Here is a 22,881-nt window from a genome sequence, read left to right as displayed (position 1 = left end):
TTGGTACAATTCTGCAAAAAAGATGAATATTTCTGAAATTTAATAGCAAAACTTATAAGTATATCTTTATTTGCATTATAACTGTTTGCCTTTAATTTTAATATAGTGCCCAAAAACATCAATATTTACATTTTATATACACGTACAATATACATTTTGTAGGATTTGTCTTGACATAGGCAGTTGTAGATAATACAGTATGTGTCGCAACAGCCAAAATTGTGTGCAAAAAAAATGAGGTGTTTTCATTCTTTTGAAATCATGTAAAGTAGATAGACTATACTATAGAGTTTTTTTATGTTTTATCCCCTTGCCTTAATATAGGCTTCGATATTTGATATCTTTTAGCACTAACAATGTTCAGCAAACATGAGGTCTAAATACATGTTTGCATTTTTACAGTTTGGTTACATTTCTGTTTTTGTAAAACTTTATTTTGAGGTACAGTTCAGTCATGAATCCACACAAATTGAGCAACCGGTCATTCTAGTGGCAGACATTGTGACTTGTCATTGCAGTCCTGTAAGCCAGCATGTTTAAAAACAGGGTTATGGCTAGCCTGGTTGCAGACCTTGCTGCCCAAATCCCTGATTTCTTTAGCAGTTCAAGTACAGGTGTTAGGCAGGGTTAAGAATGTGGCCTTTTATCATTTTTTACAGCTAGACAGCAATGTAACTACATTCATGAAAAATAGCAGCAAAAAATGGTCACAAAAAGTGAAAAGTGTGGGTGACATTGACGCAGTAATGTCTTAAAATCTTAAATTTTAAGTTCTTTTGTTTTTTTTGTTGTGAACTTTTACATCGCTTGCTACTGTTTGGTTACAGCAAAACAAAACATAACTTGCCAACAGATATTGGCAAACATGAACATGATGTCAGTAGTTTCATTTGAAGTTGAATTTAGTTTGATTATCAGGCCTGGCACTGAACAAAATGAAATGCAGCTATCACTAATGTCTTTACATACCCCTGTGTTTGACAAGTCCAAATGTCTCCACTAAAAAAAGGTCTGCACATATTTTTAAGAAAATAAAATAATAATCTATTGTGGCATAAAATAAAATTTCAATTGACCAATTTAAGAAAACTATTTCATTCAGTTACAAAATGTCAAATAAAAAAAGACAATAATTAACAAACACAGCTGTATCCTGAAATCAGTAGTCATTATCTTAAGGCCACAGCTTTTCCAGGAATTTCAGATGCTTCCATACACCAACAACATCACACACTGTACATACTGTCCACACACATTCACCAGTCAATGTATACATATATATGTAATATTTACAAGATTCACTCACCCAGTTTTCAAGGTTTACATAAAGGAACATGTAGCTTGGATTGTATAAATTGTGTATTTTTTATGCTTGTGCTTTACAGTATTCAGTATATACATAGACACATGGTACACAGTCGATTTACTGTAAACCTCAAGTGTTTGAAAAATGGAAATACATATATTTTTAACCCTAAGTTCCTGAAAACCCCCCAAGGTAAACTTGTTTGCTGTTCCTCATCACATCATCAACACCTCAGACCGAGCAGAACTGCCATTCTTCTTAAGAAGCTGGGGACCGCAGAGTTGACTCAGCTTCAAAAAGGTAAATATTTCTTCAGGTCAGGCACCCTGCTGCGCGATACTCACACTCTAGAACTTAAGTGTGGAAGGTGTTCATGTTTTTATGTGTCTAGTTTGGGCAGTGGAGGGACTGTGAGGATAACACCGTTGGCACAAGGAACTCTTGATGCTTCTTAGCACAAATATTTCATGTGTGGGACAGTACTGCGTTGTGGTTCGATGCCGTCTAAGCAGTTAAGTAGAATCCCTTCTCCCGAGTCTGTTTGTTCTCAAGTTACAGTGTCATCTCCACACATGATCTCCTCACCACACACCTCCATTCCTCAACAGTTGTAAAAAAAAACTGCCAATGTAATCACAAATTCTCTCAGCTGTAAGAAATAAAGACTTTGCAGCTGTATCACAAATTTCCCCGCCAACCACATCTGGAACCATCATGAGGGCCTAGAAAAAAAAAAACTATATTTTTTAGGTATCTGTGAAAGATTATTAAATGGCCGTAGATTGATTAAGGACTGTTAAAACATTAATACTGTGACACAGGACACTGGTCTGTTTCAAGACTTACTCCCCAAAGCAGTAGGAGATGAAGCTTAGAAAAGCTGAAGCTGTTATTAATTACTCTACCAACTTACAAACGTCAGCAAAGATAACAAAAACATAAAATGTGGTTGGTACAGTATGTGGTGAAAATGTTGTTAACGTTACTACTCTCTCATCAGTGATTTAACTTGTATAACATTGGCCCTTTTACTTGTTCTCACTGTTTTCTTTTGTGCACTTAACACTTTTTAGCGCTAGTTCCGGTCTGCCATTTTGTAAACACTGTACATGAGCCTTAACTGGAACTGTACACTGAAGCGCATTAAGGCCAAACTTTGCCATTGAAACGTTATTGTTGGGATCCAAATAGCTGAATGAAAAAGCATGTTCCTTCATGAATTCTAGGTTGCTAGAATTTTTGAACTGGTTACAAAACAGAGCTGATTCTCGTTACCCAACTCCAAAGTAACGAATACATGTTTTGTTTTTTATCTATGCCTATTGCCTACTTTGTTTTGTGCTACTTCCCCAACCATCCAAGGACGTGATTCCTCAATGGCTTCCCCCCCCCCACTAACACTTCCAGCTGTGTTTTCGGTTTAGGTGAGTGTTTATCCACTGCAACAAGCAGCAGCAGCCACTGCAACATTTCGCAGTAGCAGATTGTGGAGAACCTCATTACCTTTTCAGTATTACAGATTGTAGCTTGCTATGCTAACATGCCACTACTATTGTATCACTATTAGCACTACATTGTACTAGATTAGCTTGAGTGCCAGTCAGATATACTAACCAAAAGGACAGCGATTGTTACATTACAAACTGTTTCACTGTAAACTCAAAGGAGCAGCAAACTCAAAGGAGAATTTGCCTATAACTGTTTATTTGTGTTGAGACGGACGATCTTTAGTTCAGAAAGTAACCCGCTAACTGCAGCTACTGTTGCCCAGAACCTGAGGTCCTCCACCATGTTGCCCGGAGTTGATGGCCTTTGCCCATCAAGCTTTGGTTAGGGTGTGCAAAGAAAAGACAACAATGGAAAGATGGAGCAATAGGTCTCAAAAGTCCATATCCCAACCAGACAGCTCTTCAGGAGGACTGTCCTCATCTGGAGGGTAGCTGTCAAAATAGCTGTGATCTGTTGGTCCTGTAAGCTGGAAGAGAAGACAATGAAGGAGGAAATGGTGAAAGACTGAATTGTTAACTTGCCTTCTGAATTACTAACAGTTTTGGACTCCAACAGTAGTGGAACCCCATTGCTGGAGTAACTTTTTTAAGGTCAATTGTTGTGCTGGTGCTCATTCTCGCTATAATAAGGAAGTTTATGTTCAACTGACATCCTCCTCCGAGAAGCCTGAAGGAGCACTACAACGAATCAAAGAAGGAGTGGATTTTTTTTCCCACTTCCCGTCCACGTGTTTATTGTAAACCCAATAAAATGTGAACAAGACAAAAAGGTAAAGTTGTATAGCTGCCTGACCAAAGACACAATAATGCAAACTAAAAAGCTTAATAGAATAATTTAAAGGTGCCCTGCCAAACGTATTTCATTACTTTTTGGTAATGTCTGAAGTTCTACCATGGACTCTGTAACATGTTTTGTGGAAAAAATGCCATGGTTACCTTGTTTAAAGCCATTCTGGCGTGGTATAGAAAGCCTGCAGGAAGACTCAGCTCGATTTGTGCCAGTTCTCATTAATATTCAACGAGCTAAGCTGCTTGACTCTGATTGTCTAACAGCTAGCCAATGAGAGCCTGGCTATCAGCATCCTTTACCCAGCGCAACTGGGCGAGCTCATGAATAGTAATCAGTTCAGGCAACACCATGTCAGGCTGATCAACTTTTGTAATTGGCCTGATTTCTCCGCTTATTTCTTTTCAGTGGCTAGAGCTGACAGAGGAGGTAGCATTTCATTTTCACATTCACGACATAAACACATATGTACCTAACATATTTAAAAAAAAAAATGCAAGTAAAAACGTTTTTGTGTGGCAGGGCACCTTTAATCACTCTTGTAATATATACAAGAGTATATGAAAAGGAAAATGTATTGTTATGTTTGCGAGAAAGAGTTTTGTTAGTTATACTATTCTTATTTCTTGTGGTTGTTTTGTCTGAAAATGTCTTATCTGTTGTCATGTTTTATGTTTTGCGTGGACCCAAGGAAGAGTAGCTGATGTTCTGCATCAGCTACTGGGGATCCTAATAAAAGAAAAGAAAAGACAACTTTGGATAAATATCTATACTGGAAATGTATTTTTGATTAGTATGTCTACACTTGGTATGTCCTTGGGGTGTGGTTTTTATATAAGCCATTACAGGTTTCTACCACACCCTCACATGTATTTTGTATTTCTTCAATGTAATTTGTATTTTATGTCTGTGAAACAAATAAACATAAACTTACTTCTCTTTTCAGTGGAGATGGTAAAGTCCTCGCCTTCAGTCCCTCCCAGTTGAAGCCGTTAAACCACCTTCAGGCACATTATGGAGCACATAAAAACATGTTTGTAAGTAAATCTGACTCTGCCAGTACAAACATATAAGAGACACAAAAGAGACAAAAGTTGACACCACTACTTTCCCTGACCAATTTCCCCTCGGATGTTACAGTGTTACAGAGGAGCCTTGAACATGACCCCTTATTCCTGGCAATGTGCTTGGCTAAAAGAGGCCCAGTGTGAAGAGTAAGAGCCTTTATCAGTTCAAAGGCCTAAAAATAACATACTTTACTTTATGACCTTCCTGTATCTCTCCCAGCCTTCATATTCACTCAAAAAAGCAAGTTAAGTGAAGAAAGACTGTGTGAAGTCCAATAATGTAATAAGTCTTTGAATATGCTTACATCCTACTGCTCTTGTACAGTGTGTTCAGTGATTATCTAATTGCTGTGGTCATAAACCACTGGCCCACATTCATAATGTTCAATCAGTGCTAATAGCTCGGCTAATCTTCCCACTGAGATCAGCGACAAAATGAGTCCGTCCCTACTTACCTGTGCTTCTTGATATCAGTTATTCCATTTTTGAGGTTGCCCAGTCGCTCTGAGGGATTCCGCCTGTAAAGTAGATGAGGGCGTAAACATCCAAATAAACATAGAGTTTCTTTTTCTATTATCTTGCTTGCTTTGTTCAAATACTGGACATTTATGTTTATTATTGATTGCCATTTTGTTGTCCAGGTAAAGTCCAAGTGCTTAGACATTTAAAGGCACTACCGCCTCTTGATTTAGGCTTTTAATTGAACTTAAAGCTCAAAGGCAAATTTTGACTGGATTACATGGTTCAGAATCCTTTCCCATCTCAGGTACCTGAACTAAAGCAGGTCTGGATCGCTATCCTAAAGTTTTGTCTTCAGTTCATCAGCCATCATCAAATTCTGTTCTGTGAAATTTGGTGGCTCAGTAAAAGTAGAAGAAGTGGTGGATTGGAGGATTTAGTAGCTTTATAGTGATCTTGTACCTGCACAGTTTGCGTATGAGGTCCTCGGGCCTCTTTGTGATCTTCTTGGGGAAGTCCATCTTCTCGATTCCTTTCAAGATGAAAGTGTACGTCATCATCTGGTCACTCCCTGAGAACGGAGGACTTTTGAGTGGAGGGGGGGAGGGAAAGGTAGAGATTTAGCCTCTTTGATTTAGCCAAGGTCTGTTGGAGCGAAGCTTTTCAGCAGCACTCTGATCAAGTCAGCAAACAACAATTACTGCAAATCAGGAAGGATATTGAAGTGATAACCAGAGGAAGGATAATTATGAGGTACTTTACTCCAATAAAGCCTTGCTGCAGACCGGATGCACAGACGACTGACCTGCCAGTAAGGAGCTCAAACACCAGGATGCCCAGAGCCCAGAAGTCTACACTGAAGTTGTGGCCTTTGTTGAGGATGATCTCAGGGGCCACGTACTCCGGTGTCCCGCAGAAGGTCCAGGTCTTTTGGCCACATCTGATCTTCTTGGCAAAACCAAAGTCAACCTGGGACGGCAGAGTTGAACACTTAACTCTAAAAGGCCCTTTGGGGAACTTTTAGACCTTTCCCATAAAAATATCTTAAAGTTACTACAAGGAACTTTGTGTTGATTTTGACGGCCCCTGTGGACAAAAGCAGCAGTGTTTCCAAGAGCACTGCTACCTTATGTCATAACAGCCTGTTCTCATAAACCATATGTTTGAAAAAGTTAGGAAAAGATAAGCACTGTAATTTGTATGTAGAGTTCGCTTCCTGGGGAAAACAAATGACTTTCACCTAGGAAATATATGTTCCTTGGAAATGTTTTAATACAAACCACAATCTTTTTCCTAAACTTAACTAGTTGTTTCGGTGCCTAAAACGTAACTTTCGTCGCCACATAACACTCACTTTTTCTTGCCAAAACTTAACCGTAATCTCAGCTCACAGTGCTCTGTACCCGGCAAATAGTCACCTATTCTCGGGTAACTGAACCACCAACTACCGCTGACCTGACGGAGCACCACGACCGGCTGCTTGCGGTGCTCTGTATCTGGTGAACAGTCACCTATTCTCGGTTAACTGAACCAACAACTATTGCTGACCTGATGGAGCACCATGCTTAGCACCATGCGGAGCACCACAGCCGGTGTCGCAGAACTCTGTAGTGGAGGTGGAGTCTGAGCTGAAGGAGTTTCTGTTGAAGCTGCATGCCGTAAATCAGTTTGTCTTGATTTCTGTGATTTCGCGGGGAATCGGACCCAGTGGTATATGGTATGATATACAAAAAAGCTAGAAAGAACTGTTGAGCTTTGTGACATTGAAGCTGCAGACTGTAATTGTCAACCAATTGCACAACGCAAATTTGTGACTAGACTTGACTACTCGGAACTACTACAAACTTGTCATCACAGAGGATCAAACTCTGGTAAGGGCTGCTCCCTCTTAGTCGATTAGTCGACTAATTGGTCGTTTTGGTCTAGATTTCTTTAGTCGATTAGTCATGTTTTATGCTTTTTTCATTCCATAATACGTACGAGCACATCTCTGGTAAACACAAGAATTAAAGTGGTGCTTTTGCATGACTCTTTGCGGAGAAACTCAGATTTACAGATCTGTCGATTAAATCAACTAATCGATTAGTCGATACAATGGAATGAGTGTTAGTCGACTAAGAATTTCTTCAATCAAGCACAGCCCTACTGGTAATACTTTCTATGAAGCCTTTCTCTATAACGCATTATAAACAGAGTTATAATGAGTTTATAATCTGTTTATAACACTCAATAAATTTAGTTATTAGCAGATTATAAACTCATTATAGCTATTATATTATAAAAATGCTTTATGATTATAGTTATGAAGCATTATGATTATTCATAAGTGCTTATAACTATACTTAAGCAGATTACAAGACATTATAACTGTGTTTATAATGCATTATAGAGACAGGCTCAATAGAAAGTGTTACCCAAACTCTTTACAATGAGGACCTAAGAACAATTTGTGAAAAACATCCTGCCAGCTAGGGTTGCAGTTGTTTCATGTTTTCCAGACAGAATATGTTCAGTTGCTCACCAGTTTGATGTATCCCTCGGTATCAAGCATGAGATTCTCCGGCTTCAGGTCTCTGTAGAGGACACCCTTGCGATGGAGGTAATCGAAAGCCTCTGTGACGCAACCAACGCAGAATTTGGCAGTGGGCTCATCAAAACTCCCCCTGAAGACGAAAAAAAAATAAAAAAGAACAATTTAAACTTTTTTTTAGATGGTAACCTGACAGTAATACTATCATTTACCCAACAAGCCAGAAATAAAATGACAATGCTGTGGAAAGCCTTGTATTTCAGAGACAGCAAGTTAAATGTTGTGATTTTGTTAGGTTTTCAAAAGTATAACAGCATTAGTAAGTGGTTGGTCTCTCCTACTGTACCTGTCTCTGAGCAGACTCCAAATCTCTCCACCCAGACAGGCCTCCAGCAGCATGTACACATACTTGTTATCCTTAAATGTGCGATACAGTCTGGAGTAAGATAAGCACAGACAAGTTAAGACTCAAAGTAAAATGTTTGGCCTTCATGTCAGAATCAGAATTAGAATCAGAAAGCAGTTTATTGCCACAGTAGTGGAACTACATGGAATTTGACTTGTGTAATTGGGTGCATACATCCAAACAAACAAACATATTGAACAATAATAAACAAACAATGGTCATACTGTTCTATCTGTTATGATCAGCATTGGTCCTGTTACTATTATATACTGTCTCGTATAAAATAATACTATTTTCCTGGTTGTGAAATATTAAGGGTGCAGGAGTTTTTCTTTAATCTCTTTCTGTTTCATTTAATTATCACAGTAAAATTAGTGCTGTCAGATTAAATAATCACTTGCTTAAATTGTTCACATTAACTTTCAATTGGCAAAAAAAATTACTCTGGCTTGATTTCCTACTATTAAAAAGTAAACTAAAACTACATACAAAAAAGCAGCAGTGTGAGAACTATTGATGCAAAACAGATCATAAACAGTAAGCAGGATGCTAAAATGAATTAATGTGGCCCCAGTTGGTTATTATTGCAATGTCCTATAATATATTTAAAAGTATTGCTTCATTTGTGAACTAATGTGATTTTAATTGACCCTTGTGGTAATGTGTTCAAAGTAAATTTCTAATAGCAACACAGGAGCATGTACAGATTCAATATCGCACTCAAAGACACTTGAGACAGCGGAGCGGATGCACTCAACCACGCTGTCACCCTACATGGTCTTAAATCTTAGATCACCTTACATCAGTCTTGAAAACAGATTAGAAATATGAAGAGATAACCGTTAAAACATGTGAAATAGGTCAAATAAATACGGAGTGTATGAAGAGGAGATGAACAGGAGGAGCGTTTCAGAAGGTGAAGAATGGCTTTAATATCGGCAATACCGGAGTCTGTTCCACGGCGTACACTGAAAATCGGATCATCGTAATCTCACAAAAGGGAGGGAAAAAAGCTACTGCTGCAATATTTCATAACAAATAAGTCCATTTTCATAGCGGACATCTTAATATCCCCTGCCATTCTACCCCACTGAGAAGATGTAATCAGCTCAAGGCCTCAACTGTGATCTCATCAAAAACTAATAAGCAGGCACACTGTTTTCCCAGATTAATGGAGCAGAGCTTCTTTGTGTAGGATAAAAAATGGAAATGGGTTTGGAGGCTGAGCAGGAGGACTGACTTGACGACGAACGGCGAGCGCGCCTCGGCGAGGATCTTCCTCTCCGAGTGGATGTGCTCCTCCTGCCTGTTGTCTACGACGTGCTTCTTCTTGATGACTTTCAGGGCAAAGGTGACGTCTTCGTTCTGCACCTTCACCTGGAGATGGAAATACCAGGGTGGGATGTCAGACCAACAGACTTTTTCACCTGTCACAGCAGGAAAAGCACAACTGGAATTAATAACATTAAGGGATAGGTTTGCAAAATCTTTCAACAACAAAAAATTACTAATTTGCAGTGATAATTACCTCTTTGTCTTTGTAAAATGGGATTTTGGTAACTCTGTAATGCATTAACCCTTTGAACTCAGCAATAGAAATGATCTGCCAGTGATTGCATTGGAGTTTTTGCTTATTGTGTCATTTCTTGGAGTATCTTCGAATGCTTCATATCCCTAAAATCACTACAACCTAAGCTAAAAGGTTATTTAAGTCAATAAACCATAATAATTCATAAAAGTAGTGAAATTTTACTATCCAAAAGATTTCTAAATGTAGAAACATGAACAAAATATTTTTTAACACTCCATAAGTTATTATTAAAAATCATTTTTTGTTTGTTTTTGAGATATGCTCTTTTTTATGTGAGTGTAAAGGTGTAAAGGTGTGTTCATAGTTTTCCTCTGCAATAGAATGGTGTCACGAGGTTTTGCACAGGGTCTCACGTAAAGTGATAGCATCATCACGAGCGTACAATGTAAAGCCTTAGCTTTCTGCTGCAAAAGAATGAATGCTCTAGCTGTTCCCTAAGGGTTAATGCAGCATAACCAGTTTTTTGTTTCCAAGTAAGCCTGAAGGCTAAATTAACAAAAAAGTAAGTAGTTGAAATGTAAAAAAAAAAAAAAAGTAAGTAATTTCACTGATTACCAGATCATTTTGTAGTTATTACTTTTTTTAAATGTATTTATAGTGTAGTCTCGCACATGGGATAAAAACATGCTCTGGTTCATTGGCATTTCTTTAAACCAATCACAATTGTCTTGGGCGGCGCTAAGCACCAGACGGCGCCACGGTGCCGCTGCAAAATAGCCTCGGGAAGGAACTGGTTTTGGTGGATCTTGTTGTTTTAGTCTTCCAGCAGAAAACTCAGATTGGACAGATAGTCCAGCTAGCTGTCTGGATTTACCCTGCAGAGATCTGAGGATCTGAGGAGCTGAACCAGAGTCCTCATAAATCTGAACAATCCCGGAAATGAACGTTGTTGATATAGACTATTTATAGGCAAAATTAAAAATCAATAACTATTCGTAGCTTCAGGTCTCACCAGTTCTACTCGTCCAAAGCCGCCGACCCCGAGAGTAGCGACGGGCTCCAGGTGGTCGAAGGGCCTGGACGGAGGAAACACGGCCACCCGGTCCTTCAGCTGGATGACGTCTGGCGAAAGCGGCTGGCTCTGGTGGCGCGATACGGACCTCCTGGATGAGGACAGCCGAGGGGCTTCATTTTAACCAACCAAAGTATGGATTTCCAATTATGTTTGTATTTTCAGTACATTTTTGTCAGTAAAATTACTTTTGTTGGGACCCATTTAGTTGTTTCATTCTGACCAAACGTGTAACGCAGCTTTTCATTCATGCAATCCCGAGCGCACGCCGCTGCACCTACCTGGCATGTCTCTTCTTGTCGTCACGATCAAGTGTTGCCACGTAGCCTTGGAGGTACCTCTGCAGCTCATTGAATGTGCCCACTGTCTGATCAAATGTCCTAGAAAAAAATAAATAAAACCGCACGTCACAGTGCAACCACTGGAGTGTTGGCTTCATAACCCCAACTTTGATTTAACTGACGTGTACACTTACGCTAAGATTAAGAGATGCATATTACAGGAGGAAATCAGGACATGATAAAAACGTCTTTCACTCTGTTGACAGCAGCTGAAAGATACCAAAATACCCTGTTGTATTTTCCTAAGGAAGATTATGATTTATATATGATTATGTTGTAGTTGTGAGTCACCAGACTGCAGGGTAATGGGAGGACATATCAAACATTTTCAGCATGGCATTCACACATTTGTCAGAACTGATTATGGAAGAAAAATTCACTCAGTGTTTGCTTCATAATGATAATTTAAGCGTCAAAACTTTGTATATTAAATCTTAAGATTAAAAAAAGCATAACATTGTGGCTGGGTTGGCTCAGTTGGTAGAGCGGGCGTGCATATACATTGAGGTGTATGCCTCGACGCAGAGGTCTAGGGTTCGAGTCCGACAATTTCCTGCATGTCTTCCCCCTCTCCCTCCCTTTTCTCACCTAGCTGTCCTGTCCATTAAAAGGTGGAAAGGCCCCAAAAAATGAAATAAAAAAGCACTACATAATAATGCCCATCCCACATAAGTCACCACTCAAAACAGCCATAACTTCTTTATAATTTTTTTTGTCAGATTATCTTTCATTACTTAATTCAGTTACAACATAAGATGGGCAGGAAAGCCCAAAAAGCTCTGGTTGTCCTGACAACTGGACATCTAATGTGCTTCTTGACAACCTTCTGTTTCAGAGGGAACAATATTTTGTGAGTGTCCAGAAAACTTCAAATGGATGAGTATACTCACTCTCTATCGATGACGAGGCACTCCACCCCGTCCTCTTCGGCGATGATATTAGCTGACCTGACATCATCACTGAAAGAGAAACACGCACATTTCTGACTCCTCCCACTGTTTTTAGGATTTTAGGATTAGGAGAGCACGTTGTATTTAATGCACATTCACAGCTGTGAATCAATATTTGAAACGTTTTGAAAAAGATTCAAAATGCAGTACTGACTGACAGGTAAGGCAGCCGATTGCAGCAGATGAGACTACAAATACGTTAATACAGTTACAGCACAATGCCTATTGTGCAGATTTTTCCAAAAGGCTGCATATTCTCCAGAAGTCCTGCTTCTTTCCATCATTTTATTCTGCCCGGTTAGTGTTTTTTGTGGAGATTTTCCTTACCTGAATCAAGGGCCCAAGGATAGAGAGTATCCTATTTTTGTTGTTCATGTTGTAAAACCCTCTGAGAAAAATTTGTGATTTTGAAAAGTATAAATAAACATGACTTGTGTGTTTGATGTTTGTGTTCACCTTATAAGGGCTTTCTCTCCAAAGTAGTCTCCCTTCTGCAGCGTGTTGATGATCTGCGGCAGCTTGTGGGCCTCGGTGGTCTGGGTCACCTTCACCTGCACAACGCAGTCAGAGCACATTTCACTTCTTCACGCCCGTCTCCAGTTCACCGCTGTAGCTATTACAGGTGCTGTTAATTTTCTCCAAATATTTTTACACACATTGTAAAAAGTTAGAATCCTGAGAAATTAGAATAATTGACATTCAATTATAGTAATTGGAACACGATGGCTATGAGTGATTAAGTGGCGTTGATGTACTATATTTTCTTGACATGCTGTCAAAATAGACACATTTCCTACCATTATAAGGCTTAGGCTGCAGCACCCAAGCCGCACCACCTAAGCCAAATAAATGTAAAATCAATGTGAGCATCAAAACTAACTAAATGACTTTTCTCACGTCTAATAAGTGTAGCTGGTCCCCAGTGGACTTTTTTAGCAAGTTTTTTCCCCAAGATTTTCACGTGTTATTTATTTATTATCTGTTCTAGCTTTTCCAACACTTTAGACACAGATATGGTAATATAATTGTGGTCTGAAAGGATGTGAAATTGCATATTCTTTATTAAAATAATAACATGTTCTTGAGCAAGCGGATGTTGTGAAACTTCTGCTTAATTAGCGAGGCTTTAAAAACCAGTGGCCTGCCCCGGTCGAGGTCAAACATCCCACTCGTGGCACCATCCTGCCGAAGAAATGCCGGCATGACATCACAGCGGTAACGGCCGGGGTGTGTTTTAGCAAAGTGTCCCGTTTGGCCTCGGTGACCTTTACTTCCCATGTTTTTCCTGGTGGCAGTTGCGCTCAGACTTTATTCCCTCCCTAGTTGGGGGGGGTCGAACCATTTCCTGTATTAGCCCCCTTTCTCCCAAACAACATGTGTTCCTCTCTGGTTTGGTTAGCTTAGCGCTGAGGAGCTGCTGTCTCACATCGGCTCATAATGGCATTTTGAAAGTCCCCTGTGGACAGCTCTCGCCCCCTCTCCATCTCCCCTCGCTCCCGGGTGTCAGGTTGCTGACTTATCAGACAGACGGGCGGGTGAGTCATTGTCCCACACCTCCCAGACTCTAATACAGTTTGACCAACATATTGTTTTGGTGGAATGTTCCCCTAAACTGGTCTGTTATTAAAGGAAAATCCCTGTATTTTGTTTCTATTTGATCTTGTCTTTTGGCCTTTATTTCTATTAGTTATGATAACCTTTTAAGCACGATTTCAGACATAGAGTCAGTTATACAACAATGATACTATTTTCTAAAAAATGATACTATTTTCTAAAAAAAAAAAAAAAAAAAAAAAAAAAAAATGGAAATTATCCAAAGCACTTGAGTCAATACATCAATTAATTCAAGGGTTGGATTGCATTCAAAGCAGCAACCAGGGTTTATCAGCCATTAAATTGCAGATGTACTTGGAGGATGGCATAGGCCTACCTGCTCTAATCATTGTCATATGCAGTTTTTTAATTTATTTTTTATTTTACCTCTATACTAGCAACAGGAGGCAAGTCGAAACAAGACAGATAAAACAGATAGTGAGTCAATAGTTTTGTTTACACTCATGTGGAAGCCAAAGTAAAGAGGATAGAGGATGAATGAAAGCAGAAGCAGACAGCATTCCAGTGCCCTGCAAGATTTGGGGAGACTACTGGTGTTTCTGTTTTTCTTTCATTCCAACATTCATGTTAACTGATGAGAAAAGCCTTTGCTGCAAAGACTGGAGCTGCATCCTTATCGGTGCAACAGAGACGTCACACAGTATAGTCTAGGCATTAGAGGATTTATTTTATTGTTGTCGTAAGGACAGGATTAAGGCTTGTGTCTCCGGCCCTAATGAGTGTCATTGTTGCAGAGTCGAAAACGTCTCCGAAATCTCCGCAGTGCAGCCCATGCCCAAGTGTTATCATCACCAATGGGAGTAAGAGCAAAAACTGTGAAAAGGAAATTGCTGAATTTTCCTGATATATTAGAAGATGTTGTTGACTCTCCACATAGTGAAGTTCTTCACTTAATTGAGTAATTATTGTTTTTTAGCCATGCGAGCGGTGTGGCTCTAGAGATAAAAACAAATGTCAGTATGTCCACCACATTGAGACTGAAATATCTCCCCAGTTATTGGATGTATTGCCATGAAGTTTTGTACAGACATTCATCGTTCCCACAGAATGAATCCTAATGACTTTGGAGATCCCCTGACTTTTCATCTAACGCCGCCATGAGGTCCAAATTTGTGATTTTGAGTCAAATGTAGCATGCAATCAAGCTGAACTAAAAAAGAAACAGAAAACATTTTAACTGCTTAACATTGGCATGTTAGCATTCAATTTAAAGCACCGTACAGCCTCACAGAGCTGTGTTTGCTAGGGTCTACACCCATGCTTAGTCTATATAAATTTATATTAAAGTATTTTTGTGCAAAGGCAGTAATATATCTATGCATTTCACAGCCATTAAATAGGTCATTAAAGAGCTGCTATTCTGCAAATAGGCTTTAGTGGAGTCCGTGAATGTCCGGAGACCCACTGAGATAACAGAAACTTTTTTTTGGCAAAGATATTAAATCAAACAATATTTTTCTCTTTGTGCAAACATGGTAATGTTGTGTTTTTTTTTAAAAGACAGATGAGTGAGGACATTTTGGTTAGGTTTAGGATTAAAGGTAAAATGAGTGAACAGTGAGAGCAGTTGAGGGTCCTGACATAAATGATGAACTAAATGATCTGCTTGTGTGTGTTTGCATGGATGTTCATGTTGTCCGTTACAATGTGTAAGATGTTTTACCTTTCCCTGTGCGATGATGTAGAAGGTGCTGCCCTCCTCTCCCTCCCGGATGATGTGCTCTCCCTTGTCATAGTATTCCTAATGGAATGGGGGGTGGGGGGGAGGGAGAGAGGGGGGGAGGAGTGGGAGGAAGAGAGTCAGAGCTGAAGCATTACATTGATTTAACAATTGACCCATCTGGTCGAATTCCTGGTAGCCGGTCCCCTGCGGGATGAGAGCTGGAGTTCAGTCGTCAATGATGCTCATGTCATTCAGTGCTTCTCAACACGCTGATCAGGAGGGGATTTTTGGGGGGCTCATGGGATTGATGAAACATTAAGTAATGGTAGACATGTTGATTATGATGCTTTTAATGTCTGTCATGAGGGCCTTTCATGGTCATGGTCGTTGGATTTGACAGTGGTTAATATTTGTGTTTGACCCCATGGTCTATGTTTATATTAATTCAAGTGTGCATTAAAGCTGGGCTGTGACTTCCTTTATCACTTGACACGTGTTCCACCCTACATTCAGCATTGTTTAACTATGAATTGATTCAATACTAGTAATGTAAGGGATAATGCACAACCCTGACCAGCTGTAAATTTCACACTACAGCCAGCACACAAATTGCAATATGTCATGCAACTTAAAATATAATTTAGCCTTTAATAACTTCTCTTACAGTTGTTGTTATCAGAAGGTTTCTGTACAGTAGTCTTCCTGCTGCTTGCATTGTCAGGCAAGATGTAGTCTGGATAAACACCAAACAACAAAGATTGCGGGGATTTTCAAATTCAGACCATTTTGAAATCAGGTTGCCTTGTGCACCTAAAGAAATATGTCTGTGCAAGCCCCTGCCAGTGATGGAGTACTCGAGTCCTGGACTACGACTCAAGTCGCTTTTCCCTGGACTCACGCACTGATTAATTGGAGTCATACTTTTCAAGCATTCATGAAATAGGACTCGGAAGTTGGATGTTTCTGACTACTTTTATGTGTAATTGACAGCAGTTCAGTAATTGGCAGCGATAGAGTACTAGAGTCCAGGACTCGTGACTTGACTCGGACTCTTGTAATGGTGACTCGACTCAGACTCGACTTGGACTCTTCTTTGGTGACTTGGATTTGGACTCGAACTCTGGGGACTCGAGACTTGACTCTGACTCGACAGTTGGTGACTTGACTACAACACTGGCCCCTGCAGTGCAGAACCTGGTCAGACAACTAAACTACTTGGTTAGGTATAGTTACTTACTAAGTATGTGGTGTAAGTTAACATACGTACAAAAGTAAGTTAAAATAAGTCAACGTTGAATTTTGCTTTGGTGCTCTTTGTATTATGTCGCCAGACTTCCTCCTTAGGCCGGTTACACACTGGATGCGTCGTGCGAGCGTGTCAGCTGCGTGGTGTGTCTGTTTATATTTCGGCTCCCATGTTAACAGGTTAGAGCTTACACACTGCCTGCGTGACACACACGTCTCAGGCGCGGCTCGAGCCAGGCAAAATAGAATAGGAAAAGATGTTTAGATGTTGTTTAGACACAGATACATATTAATAAATGACATGTTGATGTTTGAAAGTCTCTAGGTTTTGATAACAATGCAGATATAAATGTAATTTAAAAAAATATATAGATTTTCTAATATTGCACCTGTCAATACAGAACGAAATATTCTGTAGCCTATTTTGCCGTCAATACTACCGACGTCGTCTTTGCTGTAATCAAATCAGTAAATATTTATGTTTAACATGGTATCATTTTATCAATGGGAAAATACATGTGTACAGACAAGGCTAGCAGCAGCAGCACCGCGTCAGACACGTTTCTGGTGTGTAAAGACAGAAAAATCCATGCAGCCGCCACGCAGCTGACACGCAACAGGCAGTGTGTAACCGGCCTTAGAGGCAGCCATGCAAGCCCTGGCTAACGATTACATGGGTTATATATGTATTTAATAGTATGGACAGTGAACGAGAACAACCAGTCAGAGGTGTCCGGTTATAAGAAATGAATGCCAGCCAGTACGACTGAAGAAGTACCAGTGGCCATTGTATAAAATGAGGTATCATGAAATATCATGTTGCGTCGTGAAATGATGAACAAAGTAGAAGTGAAGACCACTGCATTGCAAAGTTGTAACCAAGTCTCATATTTTATATATCCAGTCCCCTTTCAGGAGTGTATTATTATCCTTATATCACAGACAAAAAGAAAATTTGTGATCAAATCATCATCCATTTTTTTGTAGTTACTTTCACCAGTAAGAGTTAAATGGTAATGTAGTGTGAAGCATCAGTATTGTTGCTATGGCTACTTACAATGATATACCCTTCACAATGATTCAGAAAGGTGTTTTATCCTTGAAGAGTCTTGATTATAACTGACATCTATCAGCCAATCAGACACAAGTAGTTTCTGTGGCCATGGTATAAGCTCACAGACTCAGACTTGGTAAGAAGGCACACTCCGACACACTCCAGTTGGTGCAGATCACACTCGACTGAGGAAGTTTGTTTTTAACGTTTAGTTCAGTTTAACGAGCATCATAAAACTGAATGACACTTTGAAATATTCTTGAATTAAACACTGACGCACAGTGTGTTCCCTTATTCAGACACAGATTCCTCCACTTCATGCTGTCTGTCATACCAAACCTAACACACCATCCCCAACACTGAACCCAGCCTGCTGAATCAGCAAGCTGCCAGATCGCCTTCCATTTTAAAGCTTTTAGATGAAGAAGGGGAAGTGCAAAAGAATGAAGGTGACCAGGATGAAATGTTCTCTGGGACTGATGCCAAATTCCTGCAGCTGAGACAACGGCTGTAATCCATTTGACTATAGAGGACGTTGGCGAAAAGTGAACAAAACAAATCAGAGCAACCACGCGTAAACATTCCCTGGTGTTTACTGTCAAAACTCTTGACACAAGTGGCATTTTCCTTGAGCGTCCGAGCTTTGTTGACGTCAGGTTTACGCTTCAGGAGAGCCTAGTTTAACACCCGTCCGTGACAGCAGAGACAAGATGCCAAGGTTTTGTTTATAAAAACGGTCTGGATGATACAGCAACTACAGGGGAGCGACACCATTTGAAATAGTTTCTCAGGTTTGTTATACCAGGCTGCCAGGCTTGAATCCTGAACTTGAGCCAAACATTTCCGTCTTCAGGAAAGAAAAAGAGCATTTTCACAAAAAAGCTTAAAAGCACGTCTCTTCATAAAATGCTTCAAGGACCCTGACCCCCAACAATCACATACATCCCCTTCTGTCTTATCTTTACCAGCAACTTTGCTCTGATTTGGTTTTGCTCATGTCAGTGTTAGAGAAAGCCACTTTTGCTCAGCTGTGTGTGCGTTAGGTTTTACTGCAGTCGTTCTATTTTTTGGGGCGACTGTCAATCGACCAGTCACAGCACATACTCAACTGCACTTCTCTCTCTGCTTCCAGCGACAGAAAGACTAAAACCAGAGGAGGGACTGAGCCTATTTTTAAGACCACCACGGTCTTCAGCAGCCCCCAGGTGGGCTGGTTTTCCTGTGCAGCTCCTTGAATACATCTTGCTGCCTTCAAGGAGCTGTTGAATTATCTGTCATGACACAAGCACACATGAATGTTTTAAAAAGGGGACAGTGACAGTTGTTACTTTCAATTCGCAGAGTGATATTAATGGACATGGTCAAAACATGGTCCACATTTGTGTACACATTTTTTTCAAAATTTTAAAGATGTCACAAACCAGCAAGCTTAGATTGCTACTATATTATTTTCCGCATCCTAAATTAGCTGTTAGCTTGTCTGAGCTTCCAAGTTTAGACCACCATTGCTTGGCTGCAGCTCGCTCGGTAAGCTTGTTAGTTTGTGTGATGACATTACAAGTTATTTCATGCCAGGATCATGAGTGAATGTAAAGACTTAAAGAGAAAGTGTTTTTTTTTTTCATTTCTATTTTATGTTTCTGCGTTCAACAGAGCTATCTTTTGCCATAATAGCTGTCCAGTTCAAATTCCAATCAGATCAGACTGGAGACCTGACAGAGAATCCTAAAGAACAAGGTACCCCCTTACACACACACACACACACACACACACACACACACACACACACACACACACACACACACACACAAATTCCATTCTCCCACTCACTCTTTGACAAGAAGCTTCAATATTATCTGGCGGATTCTCAACGTACATCTGCACCACTATTAGGTTACAGCCTCCCCCCACCCCCCACCCGAGAGGCAACAGAATCAGCTCCATCAGAAATGACTGAATAAGGAAATTCTCCCGCAGTGGAGATTAGTGGGACGACCAACGATTGCAGGGAACGTCCTTGAAGTTTTCATTGTGAAAAGACGCTTAGAAAGGCTGTTTTTGACCCGAAGCTGACAAGCTCCGCTCCGTTTTCTCTTTCACTGTTGAAATACAATGCTTATGCAGGAGAACAGGGGTGAGCCATTCTCCTGCATGTTTTAACATATGAACTTACGCACACATTCACTTGTATGTTCTCACACCAAAAACCTGTCACTAGCACATCATTAAGAAATCACTCGTCCCCCATTTGAATAAACACTTTCTGGGGCCTTGGTCAAATAATTATGGTAACAATATACAGCGCCCTGCGATGACAGGAATAATATCGGCTCTGTTCATCAACAAGGTAATTTGTGAGGTCTTGCCGACTGGAGGTAGAAAGAATATGCTGACACGCAGTAATGGTATATGGCCAAATGGTAATGATATTTTGACAGCAGCTATCTGCAACGCTGGGGCTCCCATGAGCTGCCAGAGAGGATTGTGCAATACCGAGGCAATACAATGAAAAGTCGCTCCAGTAGAAATATAGGTAGTTTGACAGAATAACTTACCACCTCGAGGCAGTCCACTATTTTGCTTAGCTTGTCTTCTGGCAGATTAGCCAAGAGTGAAACACTGACAGAAAAGACAAAACACAGATGATGAACATTAATTTTTGCATATACATTATATAATGCAAATTACTTGTGATGCCAGGGACCTTTCATGTAGAACTTTCCTGTGTCACAGTAATCAAGTAATACGGAGCCAGATGTTGTAGACATTCGGGGCTAAGGCGAAATTTAGGGGGGTCCGGGGGCATGCTCACAAGTGGAGATTTTTTTTATTTCATTTACAGCAGCTATTTGTTTTTCAGGCCATTTGATAACGAAATGCCTTAAAATCAGTACATCATTTGGGAAAAAATTATAGTTGCCAAGGAAAAAAAATCATCCTCTAGAGTCTTCATCCTATTTGTACCTAATTGTTCCTAATTGTTTTTTAACTGTTTAACTTGAGTCCAGTAAAGTGTCTAAAAGACAGTAAAGTCGGCCTAAAAGATTTGGGGCTTTTGAGAAAAAACAATCGGTGCTGGAGCCCCAGAAACCACCCCCTAGGTCGGGAATCAGGAATTTGACCTTTACTATTTAACTAGCCTGTATAGAATTGTACAGTGATGAACTGAGAAAGACCCTGTTTACACTTGGTTACAGGTGGTCTGGGACACATTGGGATTTCGCTTATAAGTCCTGATGCAAGGACGTAACAGGAAAATATGTCATCGATGAAGGAAGTGGTGTTCGATTTGGTGACAGCATGCCAACGCTTGAATAAATGGAGAGGAGCACTGATGTTTGTGATTGGAGTGCAAGTGTATAATAGTTCTTGAAACATTTTATATTTCTTAGTTAGACCCTGCAAAACAAATCTGGTGCCATGACGTAGGAAGTAACGAAATCTGAACACAAGATTCACAAGGGGTCAGCACCTTGGAGACGCATGATAGACACAGGTGTGAATGGCGATGTGTCTCGGCTGTCCACCTGTGTTTGGATCACCAAAACACATTTTGTACATTCAAAAGTTGTTTTAGTCGTGCAACGGAAAACTCAGATTGGACAGATAGTCTAGCTAGCTGTCTGGATTTACCCTGCAGAGATCTAAGGAGCAGTTAACCATAGTCCTCGTAAATCAACTGGAGTTTAGAATTCCAACACAAAGAAAGTGTAAGGTAACTGACATCCGGCCGAAAAGAAGGACATACAGCGGATTTTCCAGTGGCAACGGAGCAATCCCGGAAGTGGAACGTTGTGGATGTAAATTATTTTATATTAGATGTAGATGTTAGCTACATATTTCTACCATGTTCAAAATTGGCTAGCAGGAGTCCATTAAAATCCTATATTGTACATCACATCATAGAAAAACAGGTGGTGCTAGCTCATTGGCTACAGCTTGGGGCTAACCTTCGGAGGAAGTTGCGGTGCTGTTCATGTCGCGTCTCAGCCGTCCTCCTCATGATGTTCTGAAACACCTCCCGGTCCAGAGCCCACACCCTCACTTTGTTCACCACTGTAAAAGCAACATCGCATCCATCAGAAAGTGGGACATGTTCAAGGTTCTGACCTCTTAATGAAAAACTAGTTAACCTATGCCCCTGATTAGTAAATACTAAAGGAGTCACAGCTGCTTTCAATAGCAGAGTGTTTAGGAAAACATGTAGACTGATAACCATGATGGAATGGTGAGTATCAACCAAAATCTGAACATTTTCCCTCCCTAATCTTTCTCCTCCTTTTTTTCTAGTTTAATTAAATTCTTCTATCACCACAAAGAACTAACATATTGTTTTATTTTGTAAGATGGACAAAGGAGGCTCGAAAACCCCTGTAATCTGTCCTCTATCTTGGTGGTGAGTCCCATCAGATCTACAGAAAGTCTGCAACAAGCTTCTGTTGGTACAAGGAGGAAGAAGCTGTGAGAGTTTGACATGAACCAGTAGCAAAGAAAGAGTTCCCCTTCATCCACTTCATCTGTTATCATGTAAAAACTACTCAGAGAGACTTGTCAAACTGTCATGGTCTTTCCAGTTCACCCTGAATATTGAGGTCAACTGAGTGTCCCTCCCCCAAGGGCCACATGTCAATTACTTGGTTAAATATACAAACCCTGACAAAGAGCACTCACATAGTACATGGTATGCACTTTCCAAATGCCACGGAGGTGAAAACCAATCAGAATGCAAAGCTGTAGATATCATGTAAACCTTTGTTAACACAGCCAATGCAAAAGCTTATTTACTTATCTGATTCTTCTGCTCTCACTATCTATTAAGAAGTCACTACAGCTCAGATGAAGGTCAGAAAAGTGTTTGGTTACATTAAGGAGTCAGGCTGGGAAACAAATTTTCAATGATCAGTGTAGCTGGTAACAAAAAGGTAGCTACCATCTTTTGCCCTCAGTTAAAATTCTGCACATGGTAACTGTTGTTCCGTCAACTCACTTGAAACGTCCATATGTACACACATTCAACACACCTATAAACATCTACACAACAACAAATGGGCATTTTGTTCCTCTCTGTAATCACATTTTTATTATTTTCTCTTTTTTTGCTCACTGTTTTCTCTACAGAATGAGCCACTAGTGCAGCAACTAGGACCAGAACCCCTCAATGGCTTAATGGGACATGAGACCTTTGTTACATGATGTTTGATCATGTCTGCCACAACCCAGATTTGTTCCCTGCAGCCGTAAGTCTGTCCATCATCAACCATCACGGACACACTGAACGACTGCTCATCTGAAGAGTCGTTTCAGCCTGATGCATACAAATATTTCCTGTATGTGTAAATAAATCTTTA

The 22,881-nt window shown here is 40.1% G+C and overlaps 1 protein-coding gene and 1 long non-coding RNA gene across 4 annotated transcripts in view; one reads left to right on the top strand and one right to left on the bottom strand.

Moving 5' to 3' along the window:
* Positions 1-175: 175 nt before the first annotated feature.
* The window catches only part of prkg2 (protein kinase cGMP-dependent 2), a 39,794-nt gene continuing 17,088 nt past the window's right edge, over positions 176-22,881 (bottom strand). The window contains exons 5-19 of one of the 2 annotated variants that reach the window (XM_028578275.1): positions 21,484-21,589; positions 20,089-20,152; positions 15,235-15,312; positions 12,414-12,508; positions 11,898-11,966; positions 10,948-11,046; positions 10,607-10,757; positions 9,304-9,440; positions 8,004-8,093; positions 7,649-7,790; positions 5,933-6,096; positions 5,590-5,712; positions 5,124-5,186; positions 4,536-4,602; positions 176-3,281 (exon numbers count right to left, since the gene is read on the bottom strand). In XM_028578275.1, coding sequence (XP_028434076.1) covers positions 3,186-3,281; positions 4,536-4,602; positions 5,124-5,186; positions 5,590-5,712; positions 5,933-6,096; positions 7,649-7,790; positions 8,004-8,093; positions 9,304-9,440; positions 10,607-10,757; positions 10,948-11,046; positions 11,898-11,966; positions 12,414-12,508; positions 15,235-15,312; positions 20,089-20,152; positions 21,484-21,589 — 1,544 coding nt within the window. In that variant the 3' untranslated portion in view covers positions 176-3,185. The other variant, XM_028578276.1, reaches the window with a different exon arrangement.
* Positions 10,428-22,880, top strand: LOC114555687 (uncharacterized). 2 transcript variants are annotated; one of them, XR_003692582.1, is made up of 4 exons: positions 10,428-10,799; positions 12,422-12,579; positions 19,187-19,270; positions 22,652-22,880. It is a non-coding gene; the product is annotated as an uncharacterized LOC114555687 (long non-coding RNA). The 2 variants fall into 2 exon arrangements; XR_003692583.1 differs by lacking the exon at positions 12,422-12,579.

The sequence above is a fragment of the Perca flavescens genome, chromosome 5 (genome assembly GCF_004354835.1).
Source record: "Perca flavescens isolate YP-PL-M2 chromosome 5, PFLA_1.0, whole genome shotgun sequence".
Classification (NCBI taxonomy): domain Eukaryota; kingdom Metazoa; phylum Chordata; class Actinopteri; order Perciformes; family Percidae; genus Perca; species Perca flavescens.
This window is presented reverse-complemented; position numbering and strand designations above follow the sequence as displayed.